Source organism: Cryptomeria japonica, chromosome 10 (assembly GCF_030272615.1).
Source record: "Cryptomeria japonica chromosome 10, Sugi_1.0, whole genome shotgun sequence".
NCBI classification, from domain to species: Eukaryota; Viridiplantae; Streptophyta; class Pinopsida; order Cupressales; family Cupressaceae; genus Cryptomeria; species Cryptomeria japonica.
Window position 1 is genome coordinate 530,651,443 of NC_081414.1, and position 27,619 is coordinate 530,679,061.

The 27,619-nt window shown below is 37.3% G+C and overlaps 1 protein-coding gene across 3 annotated transcripts in view; it reads right to left on the reverse strand.

Annotated features, from left to right (window-relative positions):
• Positions 1 to 21,239: 21,239 nt before the first annotated feature.
• LOC131060795 (midasin) overlaps positions 21,240 to 27,619 on the reverse strand; it is a 198,644-nt gene continuing 192,264 nt past the window's right edge. For all 3 annotated transcript variants that reach the window (XM_057994197.2, XM_057994198.2, XM_057994195.2), the window contains exon 78: positions 21,240 to 21,921. In XM_057994197.2, the coding sequence (XP_057850180.2) occupies positions 21,889 to 21,921 (33 nt within the window). In that variant the 3' untranslated portion in view covers positions 21,240 to 21,888. The remainder of the gene's footprint in view (positions 21,922 to 27,619) is intronic.

Sequence of the window (27,619 nt, forward strand, 5' to 3'; positions counted from 1 at the left end):
ACCGGGTATCAGACTGGTAAGAGTGTCCACTGCAGCTTGGATCACATCTTGCTCCTTCTTCCTCCTTATCACCTCTAGGCGTTCTTGAGCAATCTTAATGCTTTGTAGCAGCTCCGATTCATTAGCAGATTGGAGGTCAATGGGACTAGTAATGCCAACCAATTTGGCTTGACTACTGGTTGCCTTTGGGGTCTCCACCTGTGTGCTCTATGTCGCTTCCTCCTTCTCTTTGGCTCTTAACTTATCTTCTTCTGCCTTCTTTTGCTCCTCTACTTCTTGCTTTCTTTTATCTTCTTCCTTCTTCTTCCCTTCTTCTTTTCGCTCCTTTTCTTCTTCATCTTTCTTCCTCTTCTCCTCTTCCTGCTTCTTCTTCTCTTCTGCCTTTCTCTTCTCCTCTTCCTGCTTCTTTTTCTCTTCTGCCTTTCTCTTCTCCTCTTCCTGCTATTTTTCTTCTTCTTTCTTTGCTTCATCCTTCTTCTTCTTCTCTTCCTCTTGCTTCTTCTTCTCCTCTTCTTTTCTTTTCTTTTCCTCTTCTAGTTTCATCTTCTCCTCCTCTTTTTTATTTTTCTCTTCTTCTGCCTGTTTCTTCTTTTCTTCTTCTTGTTGCTTCTTCTCTTTCTCCGCTTGCTCCTTGGCAGCCTTTTCTTTGTCCTATTTTTCTTGTCCTGCCGCTTCTGATGGTGTACCCGGAGTGACATTTTCACCATTCAAGGCATCAACATCAATAGGGTCCATTTGATCAGTGACCTGTTCTCCTTCACTATCATATACCTCATCCGGTTTATTGGTTGTCGGTTCTTGCTCAGCTTTCTTGTTGGCTTCAGCCACTTGATGCAACCTTAAAGCGGCTTGGGCATGAAAGTGGGTATCTTTTACCACTTCAAGAACTTTTCCTTCTAGCAACAAGAGTCTCCTTCTTCTCATAAGAAGAGGCCCTTATATCTTTCCACTACTTCATAAAGTTCAGTTTTAGGCACATTAGGAAAGTATTGTGCAAATACTTCCTCTCTTATTTCATGTTCCTTCTCTATGGCAATGCGCCACTTGTTATCTAAAGAATTATACAAAGAATTAGGTGTCTCAGATTTAATTTATGATGGCCACCGGTCATTAATACATAAATAATTGATGACTTCCTGTTCCACTTCCTTCTTTTCATCATCATTAAAATCATCAAAGCACTCTTTCAAATCACCAAGTACTTTTCTTCTAATATTTTTAATAGTTCTTTGACAATGTGTCAAAGGTTTGTAGGAGGAAATATCAATATTTACCGATGCAGATGTTGTCGGTTCATTCTTTGTCTTTTTCCTCGTTTTCCTAGTCTTCTTAGGTTGTTCTTCAGACGCAGTGTCCTCTGACTCTGGTGTGGTGTCTTTTGTCTTTCGCTTTCTCTCAAAGACTTTGGCGGGTGCAGCTTTCGGTTTCTTCTTTGTTGGTGACCACTTGGTCACTTTGGGACTACTTGTAGTAACCGGTGTTGTTACTGAAGGCACTGCCTTTCCCTTCTTTACTGATGGTTCTTCAACCGGTGTAACCCTTCCCAAATAGGTGTTGGTTCTCTTTGTCTTTGGATCAAGGGGCGAGGCAAGTAGGGTAGAGGCATACCCATCTAGCATGTCATACATTACCCCATATCTCATTGGTTCCACTTCTTCCTGTCTAGGCTTAAATGCCTCCATTATGCACTCATCAACTCCAATGGTGAAGCAGATGTCATCTTCATATTTCTTGACAATATTACCTGATATTCTCACTCTTTGGCTCATTTTGCGTCTGAACTCATCAAAGTAATTGTTTAGAACTTCTGGATAATCGGTTCCAACTGCTTGAAGGCTTTCCTTGATTTTCTTTGTAACCAGTTGGTCGGCAGATCACTGAATATCTCTAACTCCTGGGAAGTAACCTTGGAAGTAGAAGAACAACCCAACCAATAGTTGTCCAAAATTAAATCTCAAGGCATTGTCCTGTTTAATCAACTTTAGGTTCACCAGAAGTTTCCTTTGCATACAGGTGCATAAGTCAAATGATGCATCTTCCATGATCATCCGGTAGGCAGCATTTACCGCTGTAGAAGAGACAGAGTTGATCTTGCTAGCATAAAGTGTTCGGTAACCTATTACCATGCAAGCGTATTTGACCAAATCGTCCTTGATGGGATTGATGGTCATTCCCCGTTGGTCACTCACAGAACCGGTGAGCTTGGTCATTTCTGTCTTGCTGATATTCCTTAGGGCTGGCACTTCACCGACATTACAGAAACCAGTGACGGCATGAATCGCTTCCGGTGTGATTTCATGCGTCCGCTCTAAGTACATTTTATCACCATGCACTCTGTTCTGAATGATGCAGATGTGATCATCTAAAAACTCTTCAAGGAAATAGACTGCATTGTGAAGCTTCTTCTTTTCCAGGATGCTAAATTCTGGTTTAATCTTCTTATCCTTCCCGCAGAACAAACTCAACTAGGAATGGATTACAAGAGATCCTAAGTCTTCAATTTTGCAGTCAATGTAATCGAAAATGCCTTCCTCCACTATAACACCAGCGGGTATTTGAGATAGGGCATTGTATTTTGCCTTCCATTGAATGAAGTCTACTAGATCAACGGGAGCACTGGGGCTAGAGTGTGATGCGGAAGCCATGATAAATAGAGAAATTAGAGAAATACCTTCGTAATTCAAAATTTAGGGCTTGCAATTTACACTTCGTCACACACTCCTTCGGTTGCTGAAATACCACTTTGTGCTCTACACTTGACCGATTGATATTCACTTCTGATTCTTCTTCAAGATTTTGAGAATTCTTCGAATAGCAATCCAAATCGCTTTTCATCGCTTAGTTCTTTAAAAAAATTCTTCACTCGAGAACTGATAAGTGAAAAATGACTTGAAAAATCCTTTTAAACAAGTTCTCCACCTAACATAATAAATGCTCCACTATTAGGGCGTAAACCATAATTTTCCTTTTACCGTTTCCAGTCTTCTGCTAGTTGACAGGTATCACTTACTGGTTAAGGTCATTTACCGGTGTAAATCGGAGGCTTGAGATATTTCACCGTTTGCTCCCCCTAAGCTTTTCTGATGGTTAGTTTGTCGGTTCAGTGACTTCCACACTAGGTGCAGAAACCGGTTCTTCTTGAATCACTTCTTCTGGCTTCTTCTTCCAGGTTTTCTTTATATCTACTTGAACGGTTTCAACATCTATCTTTCCTTCCGAAGTTACTGGTATATCATCCGATATAGTCTTTCTCGTTCTGCAGAATCTTGTTGTATGACCCGGTTTGTTGCAATGGTAGAAAATCATTCCAGGTGCTCTCCAAGGTCCATTGTTCATGTTTCCATTCTTCCTTCTGCATGTTGCAGCAGTGTGACCATTGCCATGACAGATCAAACAGGTTGCTCTCCATCCAGTTGCCACTTGATAGCCACTAGTTCCTGACTGATAATTATAGGTATTAAACCGGTTTGGGTTCTGGTTCCTAGAGGGTTCAGAAAAAGCTCCTTTACTCCTTTGAGGATACCTTCCGGTGTTGTGCATGACAGACCTGCATTCGAATACTCTATGCCCAGACTTGTTGCATGCATAATAATTACCATTGAATCTATTGGGTCTAGGCTTATCGTTTAGAAAATAAGGAAAGTTATTGTAAGCCTTACTTCTACATACATTAGTAGTGTGTCCTTCCTTAAGACAATTAAAGCAAACAGGTTTGAACTTTTGCTTACCTTTATCCTTTGGTGTCGATTTTTTCTTTGATGCTCCATCTTTTGTTCCAGAGGTCTCACCTTCCTCATACTCAGAGAAACCAAGTCTAATGGTATTCTTTACCAGTTTAGCTGACTCAAGCTTTTGCTCTAGCTTGACAGTGCTCTTATTAAATTTGGCAAGTATTTTCTTTGACTCGGTAAGTTCTTTGGTAATAGCAGCACTAGATTCCTTCAAGGTTGCATTCTCTGAAATAGCAATGTGTAGTTCACCTTGCATTTCTTCCTTTTCCATTTTATTTTCATGAAGATGAGTGGTAAGTGCATTGATTTCTTGCTTCGGTTTGGAGATCTCATGATCTTTGTCTTTTACCAGATCTTTTGCTTTCCTCCTGTTCTCAAGCTCTTGACACATTCTGATAGTTAGTCCTACAAATTCCCTTCTTAGGTTGGCATTGGACTCCATCAGTTTTTCAGCATGCTCTCTTCTTTTTGCCTGAGAGGCCTTATATTTGATTTTAAGTTCATCATAGGCTTGCTCAGTCTGAGTGAGCCGATGAGTAAGTTCCCTCACAGTGTATTCCCCCATATCTCTTTCCAAGTGGTTAGACTTATAGAAAGGTTGGCTCTGATACCAATTGTTGAATACTAAGAGGGGGGGTGAATTAGTATACAAAAAATTACTGAACTCAAACACTTTATCAGTCTAGCAGTAAACCGATATAACAGTTTAACTAACAAACTGGTTAACACAAATGGAAACCAAACAGCAAGTAAGGCATTCACCCACAGAAGCACAATCACCATAACACAAGAGATTTTGACGTGGAAACCCAAATGGGGAAAACCACGGTGAGATGAAACTCACAAGTAACTATCAGCAGAATAGTAACCAGACCAGTTAAGGTCATACAATGTTCTTTACCAGAATAGATCCTGTTAGGAATCTCAATCTCTGTTAGGAGATAAGTCTGATTAAAAACTACCTTGTGAGAGGATTTTAGATCCACAGATGTGAATCACCTTGTTAGAGGATTTACAAAGGCTTTTCTGGGCCTACCCGGTTAAGGGTTTCTAACTTGTCAAAGATGTGAGTAATCAACAAGTGAATGATCTAGCAAATAGCATAGTCTTCTTGGTTAGATCCATGATAGCTCATTGCTAATGCATTTCAGCATTACTTCAATCTTCAATAAATCTACACTCTGTTACAGCACACAGACTTGATCTTTTCTGTTAAGATCGCACATACAAGAACTCATCAACCACTTCAAACCCTAACAACTACTCACTTCTTAAAACCCTAGACATGATGTCCTTAAAGGGAATCTGATTTCATGTCGGTCCAATAGGATTACATTGCAAGTTCCTAGGTTCATTGTATCTAGACAAATTTGGTAACACGACACAAAATCACCATCAAAGTGTCGATGGATGGTAACTCATCACAAAGATATACCGGTTGGTAACTCATCACAGAGTATTACTGGTTTATACAACTTTACCAATTACCAGTTGGTAACTCAGAGTAATACCGGTTTGACTATTAAACAGATTACCGGTTGGTAACTCAGAGTAATACCGGTTTAGCAGATTACCGGTTGACAGAAATGAAGACTGGGAAAATGATAACTGTTGCTTCTAGTTCCTTTGCTCCGTTCCGCTTGAGATCCTCGAACCGCTTGAGGTCCTCATGCCGCTTGAGATCGGTAAACACTTTCTGCAAGACACCGATAGTTTAAAGACTATAAAATAATACCGGTTTGAAACAAATACAAGTTGAGCATAACTCACACATACAAAAAGTGATCTCATAGCAAGTGTGTGTCCATCAATGACAATCACAAGATAATTATCAAAAATGCCAACATGCTAAACTGAGCAAATGGATTCATAAAGACTTGATATTTTGTACGGAGGCACACTTTTATGTATAGAATTCAATCCATTTTGAATTTCAACATGACGATCAACAGGGCAAAAGATAAAGGAGCTCAAAGTAGGCTACTTAAAAAAATTTACATATGTGCCTAAAATGTACTTTTAGCTCACCCCTTGAAATGGGTACCAGATAAACTGATCCAAACTGAAATCTGAAAGTTGCAGAATACTTCATTAGCTAAATGAAAGGTGTAGGACACACTTCCCAAGCCTTACCCTTTGAAAATCAACTGGCTCCATTCTACCCCCTTACTAACTAGGCCATTCAAATTGACTCATTTTATGATCATTTGGAAATGCAGAGCAAAATTTTGAAATGGGCCTCTCAAATTCACTCAAATTTAAATGAGTCCCAACAGTGGCTCTGACTGGGGATGGTTGATTGCGAGATCAACACAAGAATTCAGGATTTATGGTAGAGTAAACCACCCAAAAACGGATCATTCTCTTCTCTTCTCATCTCAAATACAAAGGTTCCTTATTCCGCCCAAACAGCAGGGCACTTTATTGAAAACCACACAACTGAAGCAAAGCAACTGTACAAAAATACAACTTATTAATAAAATGGCTCCCAGCCACCAAAGTTGAAACCAACTCTTTCCCTTATCAAAAATTTGATTCTCATCACTTAATAATGTAAACAATCTGAAGCAAACACTAATCATTAGAGAAATGTTTGTATTATGACACACATCTTCCAACCTGATGTTCCAATCAGCATTATATGCATACTCATCATGAACATAATTTTGAACCTTACTTTCATGATCAACCTCTAAAACGTATCCATTCTTTTCATCATCTACTAAGTGCAATAAATCAGCATCTTTAACATCCCACTCTTGAAAAAAAGAACATACCTCTGGCTCAAGCATATAATCTGAAATAAGATTTGAACATTCACTCATCTTCGCATAAAAAACTTCAAGATGGGGTTCAAACACACTAGAAAGCAACCCATTACAGAAATCTCCATCCTGACACATGTCACTGCTGCATGGAATGGTATCAACATCATGGACTGGTTCATCATTTACAACATCTGGTTGATCAATTATTTCTTCATACAAAGGGTTAGAAACCAAATGAAGAATCCCCTTATGAACATTGTGACAATGAAGTGGTTGGTCCATATCTATATCAACATTGAATAAAACATTAGAAAAATTGCTAAAGATACCATCCGCCCTATCATCATAATCATCTTCATCAGACAAAGAACAAATTGAAACTAGGCTGGAACTATCCTTAGTATTCCATGCTTCATAACCACAAAATTTCATCTTATGACCATCATTCTGAAAATCAAGATAGTCATACTTATCTTGCCACAATTGATCTTTTTTACTAATAGAACACTCATCATCAGTCAAAGAATAAAGATGAATATCACTGCCATTTACTTCATCTAATGAATATCCAGCATGTTCACTTAAATTTTCTGTCATAAAATCATCTGTTAGATCAGTATGTTGTTCATCAAATGTATAAGCATTCAATTCACAGTCCTTTTCTGAAGAATCCTCTTCACCATATTGCAGAAGGTCTTCATTAATAACTCTAAGGCTCTCCAACATTTGAACTTTCTTATCCACAACTTCAAGAGCTTTTCTAAGTTCTGCAATCTTCTGGAATTGCATTGCACTTGGTTGTTCCATCTAACATTCTTTAAAAAATTGTTCATCAATGTGTGCTATATTTTCATTGCAATCATGTGTACCATTGAGATTTTCTTAATTAACTTTGTGTACAACTTTCAAATTAGAAAGATCATCAACATGATTATAAAAAGTGAAATCTGAAAATAATTTAACTTCATCTTCAACACAATTGACATTATCAATATCCAAGTGAAGATCAACCATTGTTTGCACCAAACAACTCTGATTTTCATAGGGAATTAAATTATCGTGGTTGCTAGCACAAGTATGAACACCAAAACTCTGAACATTACTTCTCACTTCACACTTAGTTGCAGCATTACAAACACTATGACAGTAGACGCCAGCAGATACAAGTCTTTTAGGAATGCCATATTTTAAGTTTTTCTCTATGTCCATGGCTATCACAAATGCCTGATGCAATGTCTTTGGCTCTTTATCCCTCAACCTGTAACTCATCTTACTTCCAAAGGCATCCAAATAAATCACTAAATACATTTCATCATTTAGTTTACACCCTTGTGGGATCTCAGCAGGTGCTTTGGAGAATCTGACATTGAAGGCTGGCACTAACTCATCTTCCTCAACTCTAATCTCCATCAACTTCCTCAATGCATCATTAAAGTTTATTCTCTCAACAGATTGCTCAAGAAAAGATGCAACTAATTCTTCCCATGAGGGAATAGAAGCTTCCTGCAAGAATGAGAACCAAATCCTGGCATCCCCTTTCAAGCTCTACACAAACAACTTCATGCAAATATCCTCATGACAAATATCATAGTCATTCATTAAATCAACAAAGTTTTGCACATGCATTCTTGCTAATTGTAATTGGTCCCCATTAAACAATGGTAAATGCTTCCTAATGTCACTTGGAATCTGATTCGAGTAACCAGGTATGTCATCAAAACAGAATGGCACATAACCTTTAATAGAGAAATTTCTACAACAATCCATTACTAGCTGCAATCTCTACTACTCAAAATACTTCACCCATGCTTTAACTAAAATTTTTCAAAATAGGAAATATGTGAAGTATGAATTTCTTTTCCTTTTTACGGTGACCTTTTCACCTAATAAGGAACAAATAATTACCTCAACAATGAGGAATACCTGGAGTAAATTTGTTGTTGTTGCTGCCCTGATATTTGGTAAGATCTTTCTGAGATCTTCTAACATTATACATTGATCTTCATACAGAGTCGCCACCTCCTTCACGGAGGAAAATATCTTCAATAAATTCTTTGGGATCTACAATCATAAAACCCCAAGCAACTGCTAAATCTTTGATACAAGTTCACCAATCTTTAAAAACTTTTACCACAATGCACACTGGTGCAAAGATCTTTCAAAGTCGCCACTCACTGCTGTGAGAATTTATGAAATAACTTATAGAGCATGAACAGATCTAGACTTACACAAAGATAAAAGGATAGCAAAATTTTCAACACTTGGATAGGAATTGACTCTCATGACAGAAAGAAAACATTCCTGACTTCATACAACACTACCAGGCAGATAACAACAGATTTGAAAATACTTTCAGATTTACAAGACTTTTATAACCCTTTCCTCAAATTGGATAGGCACAACTCTAGGATTCGATTCAACATGAGTTATTGACCTATTACACACAAGACTGCATCAACAAAAGCAGATGGATCTCAAAAGGTTCAAAAACTAGGAGGTTACTGCAGATGGGCTAAATCCACACTTGCAACTCAACAATGTTTGAATCATGAGATGGATGGAACAAACTAACATTACAAACATAAAATTAAATGAGGATATTGATTTAAAATCTCTGAGAATCTCCCCAACCTGCAAGACCAGTGCCTTATCCAAGGGCAACAGAGTCATACATCAATCTGCAAATGAAAACTTCTATTGCAAATCCAATTTATTTGAAGAAAGATATCCTTGCAAAAATGCATTCTAAGCTCAGACAGAGGATCATACATATCCAAACAGTATTTCAGATTCACAATTTCTGCTCATAGAATTTAAATCCCTTCTGTAAAGGATGCCTAAGAACGGGAATTACACTCTCACTTAGGAGGATAAATCCAAACTTCCTTGAAGACTGGATTTATTGAAAATGAAGAATACCTAGAGACAATCCAATAAACTGTATATATGCCTTACATACATGTGACTACAACAGAAAACATTTACAGCAAGAAGAGACTCTATTACTTGAAAGAAGTCATTTTACTGCAAATTTGGAACAAACCCAGAATTGGAAACCAAGAAAATCTGGAGCATTTTTCTCCAAAATTCTAGAACCCTTACAATTGAGAAGAAATGGGAATAAGAAGAGGAGGGAAAAAGATCAGATCTGCATAACACACTGCCAAGTGTCCCCTTTCTCCAACTGAATATTTTCCTTTCTCCTTCCCATGGAAACTTCTCTCTAAATATCTCATATTTGTTGAAACAAACTTCATGACTGCATTCTTCATTCCGAGAGCTTTCTGGTGATATATAATACTTGCCACTTTGGCCAAAAAATACCCCTCAGGCGAATTAATCTCTCACTGCACCTCTATCATTTAAATTTTTGAATTTTTTATATAGTTGGAACTATATATTTAATTTTAATTTTTCACCCTTTTAACTCCTAACGCCCTGCCACGTGGTGGCTTATGATTCACTAATGGGGTCCACTGGGCGCCACCTAGGATGACACCTCACCTTTCGCCACTAGACTGCTTGCTTGTCGCCTCGTGGACCGCCACTGGACTGCTTGCTTGTCACCACCTCAGTTGCCATGTCATCGCCACCTCAGCGGGACCCGCGAGCTCACCTGCCACGTCACCTTTCACCATTTCGTGAAGGGTAACAAGCGTGCATCTTTGCCTCACGAAACCATGCGCACCGTTGATCTTCATGGAACTTGCTCACTCATTAATCTTTCGCCATTTCGCGATGCTTAACTGACGAGTATCTCCGCTTTGCGAAACAGCACGCGTCGTTAGATCTCCTGCAACTTGCTCACCAGTTAAGTCACCCTTTCTCTGCAAAACTCGCCTACCTCGAGATTCGTGTCTGCCTGGGGTCCACATGGTCGCCACTTGGCCTCCTTGGTCGCCTCGGGAAGTGCATTCGCGTGCGTGGGGTCCTCCTGGGCGCCCAACTAACACCTTGTGTCAAAGTGCTTAAGGCTTTGACACTATGAATGGGTGTGTTCTTACATTTAAACACCAAACAGTTTGCCCGCCCAGCCAATTTGGGACTAAACTATTTTGCCTCGCAACACATTTTCTGAGCTTTTCTTGGGTTTTTCATGGCTGCCAATGCATTTGTTTGGGATTTTAATGTCCTTGCTCTGTACCAAACGCAGGCACTGGGCTTTAAACAAGATACTCATGCATTTTGATGAAGTTTTCTATCTATTTCCACAGCCATAATTCTCACGCAGAGAGGATTCTGATGAAGGTTATGAAATTAAGCTTGACACCTGCTATCTGCATTTATATTGAAAGCTTTTAATTACCTTCATATTGCCTTTTGCTTCCAACGCAAGGGAGGCTTTGCACCCACCATTTGCATTGAAATTGAAAAGTTTATTAAACTTCTGCACCACTCACGCCACAGCAAGGAAATCATTTGGCTTCAAATCTGCCAATTGCATTTGCATAAATTTTCATAAAACCTTTACCTATAGTGTGCCACAGCAAGGATAATTTTGGCATTTCTCATGCCACTGCATTTGCCTAAGGTTTCTATTGCCTGAGTCAACCATGTGAGAGGGCAAATTGACTTCAAAACTGCCAATTGCATTTTGTTTTAAACCTCCCCCCTCTCCCACTCTCCACACAGGAGCTCACGGTAGGGAGGAAAAAAACTACACCTGCAACTTGCATTTGCATAAAAGTTTCTGAATGTTGCTCAAAAACCACGCAGAGGGGGAGGCACGTGAGGGGGAATTTGACTGGGAACCTACCCATTACATTTGCCTGAGACTCATAAATTGCTTTTGTTTAAAAAGTTTAAATGCCTCCTCAACTACGATGACCGGATTCATACTTACCAGTTACAATTTGTTTGAAGGTTAATGTCTGCAACTCCATTGCATTTATACCAGCAGCAACTGATTTACAACCCTCTATGAATATTGCCCGAGTAAGTACAGTTGCACATGTTATACCATCTCCAGCTACATGATTTGTTGCATTAGCAACTTGCTTGACAAGTCTTGCACCAATATTCTTCATTTTATCCTTAAACTCGATGTCTTCTACAATAATGACACCATCCTTAGTGACTTTTGGGGATCCAAAACTTTGTTCTATAATGACATTGCGACCCTTTGGTCCCATGGTCACTTTCACTGCATCTGCAAGTTGTTCCACGCCTTGCAACATTGCAATGTGTGCTTCATTTCCAAAATGGATCTCTTTTGCTATATAGTTTCTACACCACCCGAACCTGGGCTTAGCATTACAATTTGCATACTCTTAGATAATTATTTGAAGTTTACAACTAGCATGCAAGATATACGTCCATCAATCCATAGACGACAAGCAAACTAAAGTCGCCTCTCACCATCCTACTAGCAAATTGCAGTTGAGCTGACATTGATATATATTGCCATGAGTTTAAGACCATTTCGCCATAAAATTAATGCATGGGCATGAGCCAGGTCGAGCCCCAAAGTGGGTCCAGCTAAAAAAAAAATTGTTTTCATGCAACTGACCTTCAAAATGTCTCACGAACTTAAACATACCTCTGAAATCGATCGGCATCGTTTTCGGATCATCAAACTGAGTTTTGCAACTTTCAGGCACTTGCGCCACATTTTCGCATTTAATCGCGAAGATGTAATTTTCAAACTGGTCAAAACACCTTTCTGGACCTTGCAAACTGACAGGCGTGTACTTTGATATACAAACATGAACTCTACCAAGTGTTTTCTCAAGACGAATCCCGAGTGAAGAAATATTAATGGTGTGCTCATGAAAATAGCCACATTAATTGATATAACACTGAAAATACGGAACACTGAATAAGATGGCTCAAGAAACCCTTTTGAAAACCGATCAAACGGATTGGCAGGAGCTTGAAACTGGAAACATAGCTTCTCATTTATACCAGAAATAGCCCGGAACAAACATTCTAGCATGACACTCACTGAGGCAACTTTTACACTTATGCAAAACAGGGCTCCGACTAGCTGTCGAAACAGACTTGTCAAACAACACAAACTGCAAACGGATTGAGCTTGCTAAACTGAGCAAATGGATTCATAAAGACTTGAAATTTTGTACAAAGGCACACTTTTATGCATATAATTCAATCCATTTTTAATTTCAACATGACGATCAACAGGGGAAAAGATATAGGAGCTCAAAGTAGGCTACTTAATAAAATCTACATATGTGCCTAAAATGTACTTTCAGCTCACCCCTTGAAATACGCACCTGATAAACTGATCCAAACTGAAATCTGAAAGTTGCAGAACACTTCATTAGCTAAATGAAAAGTGTAGGACACACTTCCCAAGCCTTACCCTTCGAAAATCAACTGGCTCCATTCTACCCCCTTTCTAACTAGGCCATTCAAACTGACTCATTTTATGATCATTTGGAAATGCAGAGCAAAGTTTTGAAATGGGCCTCTCAAATTCACTCAAATTTAAATGAGTCCCAACACACCGGACCAATATAATGATATACATGACATATCATGGACCTAAACCAAATTTTTAAACACTCATCTCCACCAGTAATCACGCCAAGATCAATCGCAACATGCTACACCACCAAGAAAACTGCATAACACGAAGAACATCACCAGATCAACAAAATCACCAAAAATCGCACAACGATCAATGTGGATCGTAAAAAAAAAGGAAATGATTAGGAAACACCAGCAAGCATGTCAGAATCATCAGCAATAGATGCATCACCACCACCACTTATTAAATATTCATCGATCAACATCTGAAACTCAAGAACACTCAATCAACAGCAGTTGTCACGAGAAAGATAACTTGCAGAGCACCAAATCATGAACCATCTAAAATGAAGATACACAAAACCATCCCATACAATCTCCCAAAATCTTAGCTCAAGATCTAATCATACTAAAATATACTAGAGGAAATACTGAATACTGCAAAGCACTGATAAAAAAAACAACTGCAAACCAGATCATATGATATGATCAATTAGGCTTCCTAGATCACCAAAACCAATACAGAAAGATATAATAACACTAGAAGTACTCCATACACCAAACCATGATCCCAATAAACCAATCTGCAAACACCGGAGCAATAAATCACAGGAATATGTTGACATCAATGACAACAACATATCTTAGTAGTAGCAATGTCCAACAGGTGCAACCATGGTCCTGTGGGTCCTTAAAGAGAACAAACCAGATCATGCAGCAAGAGTAACACAGCGGAAGCAACAACGCAGATAAAATGCAAAATCAGATATCTGCCTCATCATATTATCATCATAGAACATCTGGTTACATGCAGACTAACATGCCCTGTTTTAAACTATATGTCAGATTATAATCCATTCGGACCTCCAAGAGGTATCTGGATTACGATTCTAGAAACTAGATACTCATAACCTTTGAACTACTTCCTAAGGATCACATATAACAATATATATACCCTTTGGAACACATCTGGGTTGGCCACAATAGATTACATTTACCAAGAAAGGAAAATGAAACGTGTAAAATAGGTCAGCCCTAAAACGTGAAGATCTTATCCGCCAAGAACAAACATGAAGTGCGGACCACATAGGAAGGTCAACCAAGGGCCTAAGAACATCAAGTGTGGTGCCAAACTGATCTGCAATCCAAGAAATCACTCTGCATGAGAAGAAATCTCCAACATAGATGATAAGCTCAAAACAACTCTGGAACCAAGAAACAGACACTCCAGAAGGAATAACTCTCCAAAAAAGAATCCAAATGAACTGAAAATGTGGGATAATGCACAAGAACAAGCCTGGAAATCGGAAATCGGATACGCCATGAAAAAGAACCAGGTATCGGAACACACGGAAAGAAACACAGAAAATTGTTACCAAAACTGAACAAGAGCAAAGTTGAAAGGAAATATTTTTGGTTGATGCAAGATTGCTTATAGACAGGGCATCACATCGCACCCATCACTCCCGCCTTTCACTAACCACCAAAGCCTTGACCAAAAATGGTCATGAGGAGCAAAAAAAACAGAGGGTAAAAAACCGACAATCTACGCAAGCCCAAAACAAGGCACAAACAAACGCCAACCAATGACCCACCAAAGAAAAGCCTCAAAGCAAGCCGTTTGAGAAATGGCATCACCAAATCTGCAGGGAACAAGAAGAGCTCCTATAGCTGCAACAAATTAAAAAGGAGTCAACAAATTCACTCCCATAAGGGAGGCAAAGATGTTGGTAGTGGAGAAGATAAAGGATAAGAGTGTTGAATGTGGGTAGATATTTGTGTGTAGCATTTGTGTTGGTTTTTTTGGGTTGGGGGGTGCGGGGGTGAGGGCGGGAGAATAGCTCCCACACAAAGCCCTGTTAGATATACCAATTCTCACGCTTTTATCTCTGGTCCATCCAACTTATTTGAAGGATCTATTGTTTCACCAAAAAAAATTTCCCCTGCTTCAAAGAATAAAGTCACAAAAGATTTTTATTTAAAAAAATTTCTTGTAGTAAAGAAAATCAAAAAACTATTTATACAATAAAAGCATATAACAATTTGAAATACAATTAATTGTGACAATGGTAGTCAATCTGGTAAAAAAATTGCAAATATTTTTGTATCACAAAAGACATGTATGGGTGTAAATTGGCTTATAGAATGCCCTTATAAATATAGCAAAATATTTTATTTATTTTTTTTCAATAAAAGTGGATTATTCCACTAAACTTTTTTATTAATATTTTTTATTTTTTAATCAGGATTCAAAGAGCATACCGGAGGAAAGAACCCTGGGAAGAAAACCTCTGGTCACACCTCATAGAATAAACCTATAGTATCTGACAGATCTGATTATTTATACAAAATGCGGTCACAACAAATATAATATCAGTTTTGCATAGAGCCCATATGACAATTTGTCAAAAAAACCCATCAGATAATTTTCAAATGTAGACTCCACAGTTGCTACCAATGGAAGAAGACAAAATTTTCCAAAGCCCTGTGCCAAATCCCATGAGACAAAAACCTTCCTGCCAAAAAAGAAAGTGTCAAAAAACCTTTGGAAAAACACTATTGTATCAAATAACATGAGCTCGAACTCTTCTCTAGACAACGAACATGAATACTTGAAATGAAAGGGGAAAGCGGGAATAATTATCATCATAAAATTTTACATCAACATTACTCAAGAAAATCATATAACTATTGTTGCAAACCTTCCCATACCCTAGAAGGAATTTCCTCAAAACCCACCTCTCGCTAATTAGCATTGCTATCAATGGCTAAATTTGCCAAATAATCCGCAATCTTATTAACTTCTTTGTAACAATGGGATACCAAGAAAGATTCAAACAATTCTATTTTTTGTAAAATGGGGTCAAGTATATACTGCAAATTCCAACAATTCGATTTCTTTTTCATAATACATTGAATAATCACCATAGAATCTCCTTCAATTATTAAGTCCTTAATTCCCAAAGAGATTGCCATATCCAATCCAAAAGCCAAAGCATGAAATTCTCATAATTGTTCGTTTTAAAACCAATAGGATGACACTTAGCTTTAATAAAATTTGCATTGTGATCATAAATTACCATGCCTACCCCGGCCGGCCCAAGGTTACCACAAGAGGCCCCATCAAAATTCAATTTAAAGTGCCCCTGCGGAGGAGGTTTCCATCTAGCAAAGCATCTCTTACCTATTGCATCATTATTTTTTAAAATTGAGCCATGAGAGGGTAAAATTGACAGCAGCTTCCAAACTCTAGTAACTCTACTATCCCAGTGCGAAAAAGAAGTAAGATTTTCCAAATTCTTATAAATAAATGACAAAGCAACCTCAGAGATTGAAGACTCAATTTTTAATAGAACCTCAGACACAGGAGACCTTGTTTTTTTAAATATCTTGTTGTTTCTCTCTAGCCAAACATTCCAAATCACAATAGATGGAGATATGATCCAAAGGCATGCATAAAAAGATGAGGCAAACATAAAGGACCAAGATCTGAAATGGGAAATGAGATCCCTACCAATAACAAAGGATATATTTAACTTCTCAAACAACCACTACCAACATTCATAAGCATAATCACAATGTAGGAACAGGTGTGAAGAAGATTCTAAATTTTTGTTACAAAGGACACAAGGGAAAACAACAGTAATACCAAGCCTGTCTAGTCTCATACCTGTAAGGACTCTGTCCTGAACTGCCAGCCAAGCAAAGGCTCCAGCTTTAGGAAGACAAGCCGAATGCCAAAACAACTTATAAGGCCAAGATGATAAATCTTTAGCAACCATAAAAGAGTTGTAACCATCTTTAACAGTGTACTTACCAGAAATATTCTTTGTCCAAATAAGTTCATCCTCAGAATCGGAAAGAAATACAATTCTATCCCCCAAAATCTTCTCAAAATCTAATTTCATGCTTTGATCAACATCTAAGAAATCAATCGACTTCCATCTAGCTAGCTTAAGGGGTCCACTAGTCATAATTTCAAAATAATCTGCTACAAAAACACCCCAAAGGGAGGAAAGAACAGCGATCAGAGGAAAAAAATCCCTAATATTCACCAAAGGTGTGTGTCCATTCCATACTTCATCCCAGAATCTGACCTTTCTACCATTATGAATAATCCATGAGAGATGAGGCAAAATAACTGATCTACATTTACAAAGGAAATTTCAAATAGCGGAACCCGAAGGCAAATTTGAGACTTTAAAAATGTACTCTCTCGATCCATTATTTAAATATTTGGCAAACATAATTTGTGCCCATAAGGAGCTAGGCTTGTCATATAATTTCCAAACCAACTTAGCACCTAAGGCTAAATTTTGATTTTCCAGACTCCAAATTCCTGTTCCCCCAAGTTCCTTAGGCAAACATACCTTATCCCATGCAACTAAAGGGAGTTTCTTCTTGCCATCTTTATTATTGTTCCAAAGAAAATCTCTAAGAGTATCCTGTAAACTAACAATAGCTGCTTTTGGAGACTTCAAAATAGACATGAGATATATGGGAACAACATTCAAAACACACTTGATGAGAACAATTTTACTCGCCAAAATTAACCATCTATGATTCCATGAGAGAATTCTTTTAGAAATTACCGAAATAATCTTATCCCAAAAACCAATCTTATCCTGTTTAACAAAGAAAGGAATCCCAAGGTAAGTACATGGAAGATTTCCAGTCTCAAATCCCCAAAAGGATTGCAACCTATGCTGAACCAGTTGTGATGTATTAAGGAAAAAAATCTTTGATTTATCACCATTCACTTTTTGACCAGAAAACGATGCATAATTTTGTATTATTCCTTTAATCACTTTTGCCTCTACTAACGAAGCATGTCCAAATAACAGAGTATCATCTACAAAGAGACAATGAGAAATACTTTGGGGAATATTATGAATCCTTATACCTTTCCAAAGCCCCCCCACTTTAGCAGCCCTAATAGACCAACTAAAGGTTTCAGCTAGGAGAATAAACAAAAAGGGAGAAAGGGGATCTCCCTGTCTCAAACCCCTAGAGGAAGTGAAAAAACCACAAGGACAATCATTAATTAAAACCGAGAATCTTGCAAAAGAAATACATGCACGAATCCATTTGACCCAGGCCTTGGAAAAACCTAACTTCTCAAGAACAGCACATAAAGCCCCCCACTCTACTCTATCATAAGCCTTCATCATGTCTAGTTTAAGTATCATGGCCGGGGTTCTTTGGGTGGAAATAGAATGCAACACCTCATGTGCTACAATTGCACCCTATGTCGTCTCCCTTCCGGGAACAAAACCACCTTGCTCCAATCAAATGATCCTAGGTAGAATTTTTGCCAACCTAAATGAAATTGCCTTTGTAAATATCTTATACAAAGTGTTACATAAAGCAATAGGGCAGAAGTCAACAAAAGTCTTAGTATCCTCCTTTTTAGGAATAATTGCAATCATTGCAGTATTAAGTTCTTTTAAAATAGACCTATTTCTCCTAGCTTCCTCGAGAGCCAATAAAACATCATTTCCTACAAAATCCCAACATTTTTGAAAAAATAAAGGAGTAAAACTATCTGGTCCCGGAGCTTTATCCGGATTCATGGCAAAGATAGCACTCTTAACTTCTTCTAAGGAAAAGGGAGACATCAACATCTTATTGTCTTCCAAAGATACTAAAGGAGGAATATTAGATATAATATCATTGCTGAAATTTTCATTTTCCGAAGATAATAATAACTTAAAAAACCTAACTACCTCTGAAGCAATGTCCTCTGGCTCTGTCAATAAATTCTCATTCTGACACTGAATACAAGATATTTTATTCTTACATCTTTTAATCTTAGTTGAAGAATGAAAAAATTTGTGTTCCTATCACCATCTGAAAGCTATAACTCTCTAGATTTATGTCTCCAATAGATTTCCTCTCTAGCTAACACCTCCTCAAGCTGTAATTTTAGTGACTTCAATTCATCAAAAACTTGTGGCACCATACCATGTTGAAGCACATGAGTATTAAGACACTCAATCATATCTTGAATCCTTTGTTTCTCCTGAAAAATGTTCTTAAAATGCGAGATATTCCATTCCCTAATATTCAATTTCAAATAACTTAACTTCTTAGCAATCTGAAACATATGGGACCCAGAACAAAAAAGAGCAGAATTCCACCATTTCATAAGCAGAGGCAAAAAAGAAGAATCCCTAAACCACATGGGCTCAAATTTAAATGGAGACTTAAAAGAAGTCTTATCCTCAATAACTGAAAGGGAATTTGGAAAATGATCAAAACCCGAGACCGGTAGAATAGAGGAAAAGAATTCAAAATCTGAATCAATCCAATTCTCAGATAACAAAAACCAATCTAATCTCTCAACAATCTGAGAAAAATCTCTTCTCATGTTTGTCCATGTGAAAACTCCATTCTGAGACTTACAATAAAAAAGGTTCATATCAGAAATGAAATCCCCAAAGTCCTCCATAATCCTTTTATTAGGGAAAACACCTCCTCTTTTCTCATCTAAATCAATGATAGCATTAAAATCGCCCCCGAAGATAATAAAGGAACCATGTTTTAAGGGAGAAGAAATCCTCTTTAATTCACCCCATAACTTACTCTTCCCTTGAATACTTGACGGAGCATAAATGTTAAAAAGCCAGAATTTAACCTTCGAAATCTTACTTATAACTAAAGCCAACATCCAATTTGTAGCAGATGCCACTAACTGTACCTCAATATTATAATTATTCCAAAGCAGTGCCAAATCTCCTGAAGCACCACAAGCTGGAGAAGAAAGAAAATTCCACCTTCTCCAAGATGAAAAAACCAAATCAACAGACTCCTTTGACAACTTTGTTTCTTGCAATATAAAATATCACACTTAATTAAGTCCAACTAGAACTTAATTAAACGTCTCATTTTCCTCGAGGGGAGGCCAAAGCTCCCCTCTTCCCATTAATTGGAGAATTTTTGCTTTCCCCAAAGCAACCTTGCAAATTACATTTCACAGCCCCTGATCTTGTCACAGGACTAGTCACAAATCTTTTACTCCTCTTTCTTTTTACACTTACTGGAGTTAGGCATGTTTTCTTAGGCCTACCAAGAGAGATTGAGGGCCTCCCTTGCCCACCAACAGGAGAAAGGGACAAAGTCTTTTGAATTCCAGCATCAATTTCCATTTGAGTCTTAAGATTATTTGGAGGCCTACCTCTCCTAGGAGAAAACCGGAGTTGTTTGGACAATTGGTAAACTCTTACATGACTTTGGAGAAGCCAGGATAAATGGATTATCTTCAAAACCCAACTCTGTTGTAGCCAAAACTGCAAAAGGACTAGTAGATGCAGAAATTGGAAGGGTCGAGTTTATACCCCCCAAATCATTCTCAATCGAACAAACAACTCTATCAGTAATACCCTCATCCATTTGATGTGCATGATGGTTAAAAATATCATTTACTTGCTGATTCTGATTCTACGAGATTTTTTTTAAGACATTGCTTGTTTCTCTTATAAATAGTATTGGTATTGTGTGGGTATGTTGACTCACTTGTAAGGCTTAGCTTTTGTGTACCTTCAATTTGGGGTACTCTGAGGTGAACAGTCTGTTATAGATCTAATTTTTATAATTCTTTATGTATCCTTTAATTTAATTTCAACTTGAATTTTTTAATGGTTTGAGGTGACTATCATAAAGGAAACTCAACTGTAAATAGTGATAATTTCTTTTATTTCACTTTTCAAACCCTTTTAAAACAACAACGGTTTAGGTCATATACTTCACGTAATCAAATTTATTCTTAATCTTCTAAATAGATTTGTCAATTTGAATTACAAGCTAATTTCTGAGTTTGTCTTCTTCAAATGTCATTTGATATTTATGTTGAAGAAACATTGAAATTTTTTAATTATATCTCCATCTACAAGATTTGCTTATGTCAATAGTACCATCATTCTTTAAAAAGTAAAGCGACAAAGATAACATTCTATACACAACAAAATAAAATTGTGTATCACGATTTTACATATTACTTTACATAGAAATAGAATTACGCATGACTATTTTACATATTCTTTACATACTACTAATAGAATTGCACTGTACATATTGGTTTTACTCAAGTGCTAGTTAGTAGCACAAATGAGAAATTAAGAGGAATTTACTGGTGTTGGCTAGTCTGATTGTAGAATGCAACAGTGTTTTCAATTCATGTGGTCAGAAAAACTGAAGGTGAATTGAGAAAGGAAAGCTAAAAGCGATATGTGTCTTGTAGCATGAGAACAAATTAACAAAATCACCATGATATTTTATTTAACCATTCTGAATATGAATGTTACCATCTTTGAATAATGCCCCTCATCAAAATTTACAGCAACTAAATATAAAACTGTACTACATCTCAAGGTCTATGCATTGTCAAGCCTTCTGTTTTCATATTGATTTAATATTTCTTGTACGGGAAGCCTCATATTGTCAAATATTCTTTTACATGGAAAAAATCTCATATTGTTCCAAAATTTCTTTCACATGCAGTAAATGTCATGTTCAGGTTTTTCCTATACATGAAGCAAACCTTACCAGAGTGGCCGCTATCAACCATCTTTTGTTGTGGACATCATGTTGGAAGGAGGCCCTGGCATATGGTTTTGCATAGCAACCTATTGTCGTCCAATCTTCTTCAAGTCAGCCATTTAGAAATGAGAGAGAAATCCAAAATGGTGACATTGCCAATAAATTATAACCAAACAATAGGGACATCACAGGCTGATTTCTTCCATCTCTTCATTAAGCCACAACCATCAGACATATGATAGAACTCCAGAATGGCAACATTGACCATAAAGTAGCAGAATGAACACGATGGACCTTACATAACTTCCGGATATTAATGGTTCAATAAGAGGGTCCACACCATCAAATATCCAGTTCTCAACTCAGCTGTTTGTAGTCTGCATTAACTCAAACCACTGCAAAACATGTATATGATATTAAATCTTTTGATCCTAATGATTCAAATTATTACTTATAGCATGAAATAATTTCAAACTAAAACACAAAGGGTGAATTTAAATATAGAAAAACAATATATCAACATACACTAGAAAACATGACAGTCCTATCAGAAGATTTGTCATAGTTCCTAATCCCAGAAAACATAAAGAAGCTAAGATAAAAAAATTCTCACGGAGGCATACAAAGAGATTATTTGAAGAAATTAATTGGAATAAAATTAGAAAGCTACATTTGCATTAATCACTTGAAATGTGCGGGCAACAGTCAAATTGTTTCTGATGTTCTATGATTGCTCGCCAGTTCTACAAACCTCTATTGTCCATGCGGCAAAACTGAAATTGTGATTACCTAGAGGTAAACATGTTGGTGACATACATAGTGATAGGAAAAGGTTCTCTCTTGCAAACAGCAGATTCCTTTTGCATAAAAAATTTTCCCAAAAGATCAAAATGGCTGTTGACAACTTTTATCTTTATTTTCTAAAGCAGATGCAAAGGTAAATGCATAGATAATATAGCTGCACGAGTGTCAAGAAATTTGAATGTCAGATACAATTGCTTAGGTACCACTGCAAAACCTAGAGCTATCCAATGTAAGCCAGGTTGCATATCAATGTTACACAATGTTTTGGTGACCTGACAACATGACAAGGAGCATGTATCCATGATGCCTATAGAGACCCCCCCTAGTTTCTGGGACAAAATGAGATATGGGGATCAAAATGTATTAAACACCATCTGTTTCTCTAATATTTCTAACATCTTTTATAAAACATGGATTCAGAAGCAAAGAGAAAAAGGGGATGTGACCCTAGATGGAGCATAACAAGAAAGCAAGTTAATATATTTTAACCATCATGGGTTTACAAGACAAGTTACCCTCAAGCATTCAAAACACACATTCACTTGACAGACAAGTTCATGCCCATAAACTCAAATATTGCAACTCGATTACACATATTCATTCAATCAAACTTTACATCAGCTATTAATTTAATTACAAACTTTGGCCTTTTCATTGGCCTTTCTCTTCCTTTGCAAATTACATCTATACAGAATTTCAACAGACTCTTTGTGCTATGCTTCGATACCCTAAACATTTCTCCTCTTCAGCCTATCCTTCTTGTTCCATAGATTTCTTCAGCTTACAAATTTTCAGTTACACCTTCAATCTACTTCTATGCAGCTATACACATATATTCCTTGCACATGTTTCCTACAACCCACATTCTCGATGCCTCTTCTCTCAGGTGTTTTTTCTTTTCCCAATATGCAGCCAATTGCTGCTTCTCTCCTCTTGCCCAACCTTATACGATACCTCTAACTTGGGGTCGCCACCACTCACAATGCAGCCACCTTCCCTTGACCACCTCCACCAAGTCTCACCTACACAACTTTTCACGACTTCCACATACAGATTTGCAACATCTGTATTCCACTCTGTCACTACACAATCCTCTTTCTCACTCGCTTCAACATACACATCCATCTCAAATTCTATATCAAAAAATTCATATAAATTTACTTCTTCTGCTGCAACTTCATCAGGTAGCTCATCTTCTTTCTCATTTTCTTCACTCGCCTATTCCACTACCTCAACTTGCAAGGCATTTTCATCTACATCGTATTCTTTGCATTCACTCACCAACTAACGGTCCTTCGTAACGTTTTCTCTACTCTTCTCTCTTCATTCTTCTTTTCACTAGTGTTGGCTGCTCTCAAATCTTACTCCTGGCTGCAACCATACTTTCTCAATGGGGTTCTCCATATCCCATAGCTCTCTTCCCAATATCGTTCCAAAAACGAGATCATCATAGGCCTCTTCATGACCCACCTCATCCTCTTCTTCGAACTCACCCTCTCGTCTATTGCAATCACTTGTCACGTATCACTCTTCTTTGTGGCTTCAAGCTCTCAATCAATCAGGATTTCGAACACCTGCAATGATCCTTTTGAGCTCCCAACAACCACTTCACACCTTCAAATCTCTTTCCACGGTTTGCCCCTCTTAGTTCTCGATTGCTCAAGACTCCTACAACAATCCTCTCGAGCCTTTGAGACAACTTCCACCACTTCAACTTCACCTGCAGGTCATGGTGGATCCTCTCCACTCTCAAGACCCCTCACTCTGATACCAAATGATGCAAGACAACTTACCCTCAAGTATTCAAAACACACATTCACTCGACAAACAAGTTCCTGCCAATAAACTCAAATAACCATTACTCAAATATTGCAACTCTATTAAACATTTTTATTCAATCAAACTTTGCATCTGCTATAAATTTAATTACAAACTTTGGCCTTTTCATTGGGCTTTCTCTTCCTCTGTAAATTACATCTATATAGAATTTCAACAAACACTTTGCACTATGCTTTGATTCCCTACACAGTTCTCCTCTTCAGCCTATCCTTCTTGTTCCACAAATTTCTTGAACTTACAAATTGTCAATTACACCTTCAATCTACTTCTATGCAGCTATACCAATATATTCCTTGCATATCTTTCCTATCTTAGGCATTTTTTCTTCTTCCCATCATGCAGCCAATCGCTGCTTCTCTCCTCTTGCCCAACCTTGAATGATACACCTGACTTAGAGTCGCCACCACTCACAGTGCAGCCACTTTTCCCTTTATCTACACAGCCTCTCACCTCACCTTCCTCTGTCAATGTGCAGCCCACACACCTTGTTCGATGCCTCCTCTATTATTGCCTTTCTTATATATGTTGTCTTTATTGTGTTGCTGGTGTTGATTGCCTATAAGCCCGTGTGCTCCTGTATCAATGAGTAGAGTGATTTTAGCATGACTAGTGACACCCCTCCCCACAAAAAAAATTAGGGCTTGGCACATTGAACATGTGACTCAAATTGGTTTTTCTAAAGCTGATAAAATTGCAAAATTTACAATAAATAGAGAAAAAAGGAAAACTTGGTATGATTTAAATGAAGGGGAAAAAAATCTCTATGCTTCTTTCCTCCCCAAAAACTGACAACGAATTGTTGGACCTTCGACAACATTTCAGGGGCATTATGAAGCATTTCCTTTGCATTTCTTCAATTTTCTTTTAACTTATATTCATCGCATATGCGGAGTAACATTTAAGCATCCCTATCATTTCAGCCTTCAGGGATATTAGGGTGTGTCTTGCATACCACCACCCATTAAATATGAGGGATGCTATCATCCTTGGGAATGCCATAGACACATGCACATGTAGAATGTTGTGCTAATACTAGAATTATGTCAAAATAACATTCACCTCTTCATATCTACAAGACCTTGAAGACATCTAGATTTGCTATATTCATACACCTGACAAGAGTGCAAACAAATAGGAGAGGTCCCTTAAATTTCCCGAAGATGGATCGAGGAGAAGTATTTAAAATAGTGGACAAAAATTTACATAAGTATTTTGACTTCATAAACCTTAGACATTGTATAATCATGTAGACAAGATAGCTTAAAATCAAGTGTGTTATTCTCCTTTCAAATTCTTTACTTTCGCCTCTAAAGGTTTAAACAACTAAAATCAGATGGAGCCTTCTACTCTTGTAAAAGAATTGATGTTATTCAACTAGAACAGCTGAATTTTATAATGTGAACCATCACTCATACATTTTGACATATTTCTAATTTTTTTGGACAATTTTTTTATTAACTGTATTATTGAGTCCCTCTATTTTGCTTGTCATACACGTGGGTTCAGTATAGGTCCAAGTCCACCCACGGGTGCCCAAGAGATACCTGAGGCATACTCAAGAGAACCCCAACATACCCACAGCTGTGGGCCTTAAAAAGCTTTAAAACATATAAAATAAAAGAAGAATTTTTTGAAAAAAAAAAAAAAAAAAACTCCCAAAAAAGAAGGATTGCAAATGGAGGGAGGTTGCAAATGAAAGCATTGTTGGTTGCATTTATGGCAATAGGCTTCCTTTCAACCTTGTTAGATCACCTTATTGGCGGGATATAGTTACAGCCCTTAACAATACACCTTCTAATTATGTTAGTCCTAGGTATGAAAAGGTGTGAACCACCTTATTCATGAAGGAGAAAGCTTTAGTAGAGGCATCATTGAGAGCAATCAAAGATACATGGCCCTAAACAAGTGTGTCCATCATTTTTGATGGATGGAAAGATTGCCAAAATAGACCATTGATCAATGTTATAGTAGTGTCCCCTAAAGGGGCAATGTTTTTAAGGTAGTGGATTGTGAGAGGTAGGTAAAAGATGCAATTTTTATTGCCAATGTCCTCGTAGAATCCATTGAAATGGTGGACTCTGAAAATGTAGTCCAAGTCATATCAGACAATGCTGAAAATTGTTGGGTATTTGGGTCTATAATGGAGGATACAAATAGCCACACGTTTTGGACACCATGTGCAATCTATTCAATCAATTTGATATTGCAAAAGACTAGCACACAAATTGAGAGGGTCACTACGCGGAGGGTAAGGAAATCCAAATGTTTGTGACTACTTATATGTCACAAGGCATTTTTAGGACCTTCTACAAGTCAGAGTTGTTTAAGGTAATTTAATTTTTTTATTCATATACTTTTAACTTATATTCGACATGTATTTTTTTATGCCATGCTAGGTTGTTGAAATTCAATTTGCATCTCACACAATCCTCTTAAGGTGACTTGTGAAGGTGCGAGAGACCTTGAGCTCTATGGTCATCAACAACCTGTGGATTATATGGAGGTAGTCAAGCATAGAAAGAACCCAAAATATAAAAACATTGATCCTAGATGATTGTAATGTCCTTTGTTTAATGATAATTAATCTTATTTCAATGAACTTAGATTAACTGGCTCAGCAAAAATAATCAAATGTGTGTCATTCCATATTCTATTGATTTGATTGTTTGATAAGTAAATTGTTCATTAATTAATTTTAAGATGATTAACTTCAACAATTATAACCTTTAGCCCTTGCATTACTCCAATCTAAGAGAAAGAAAATGACTATGTTGCCAAGCACTTTGATACCAATTTCAATAGGGCTTCCCTCAAAGTTTACAGATCCAAGCCCTTACCCCATTTTGGACCCTGTCCTCAAGGTTCTTGGGTCGCTGATCCCCACCCTCTCTTGGAAACACCCTATTGACTGGATTTAGACTGCCCCTCTCGGAAACAAGTCCATCACCTCTTCTTAGTTACTGGTAGTAATGGCAGGAATATTTTTAAGTAATTCCACTATTATACTAATTTTACAATCTCATATTGTTATTTGTCTGATCAAACATTATATCTATATATATATACATAAATAAATGAATCAAATAATCTTACCTATTATGAAAAAATTATTAACACTACCATTACCTAAACACTAATTATTAATCTATCTAGTGGCTGTAAAGGCAAACAGATCTGACATGCATCAGATCTGGCCTGCCACTATATATGATATTAAATAAGACTCTCATACATATTGCAGTCTATAAATATTACTATTAATATTCATATATTAATATTACTATTAAATTCTGCATAAAAACATATTAGGCTTCATATATTAAGCATACGTAATAAGTACATCCCTATGCATACCACCCGAACAAGGATGCTACTGCCTGTACCATAATAACCGATCGCTGGCTACCAGATAATATATATTCCCCCTTTAATCACCAAAATGGATCCCTT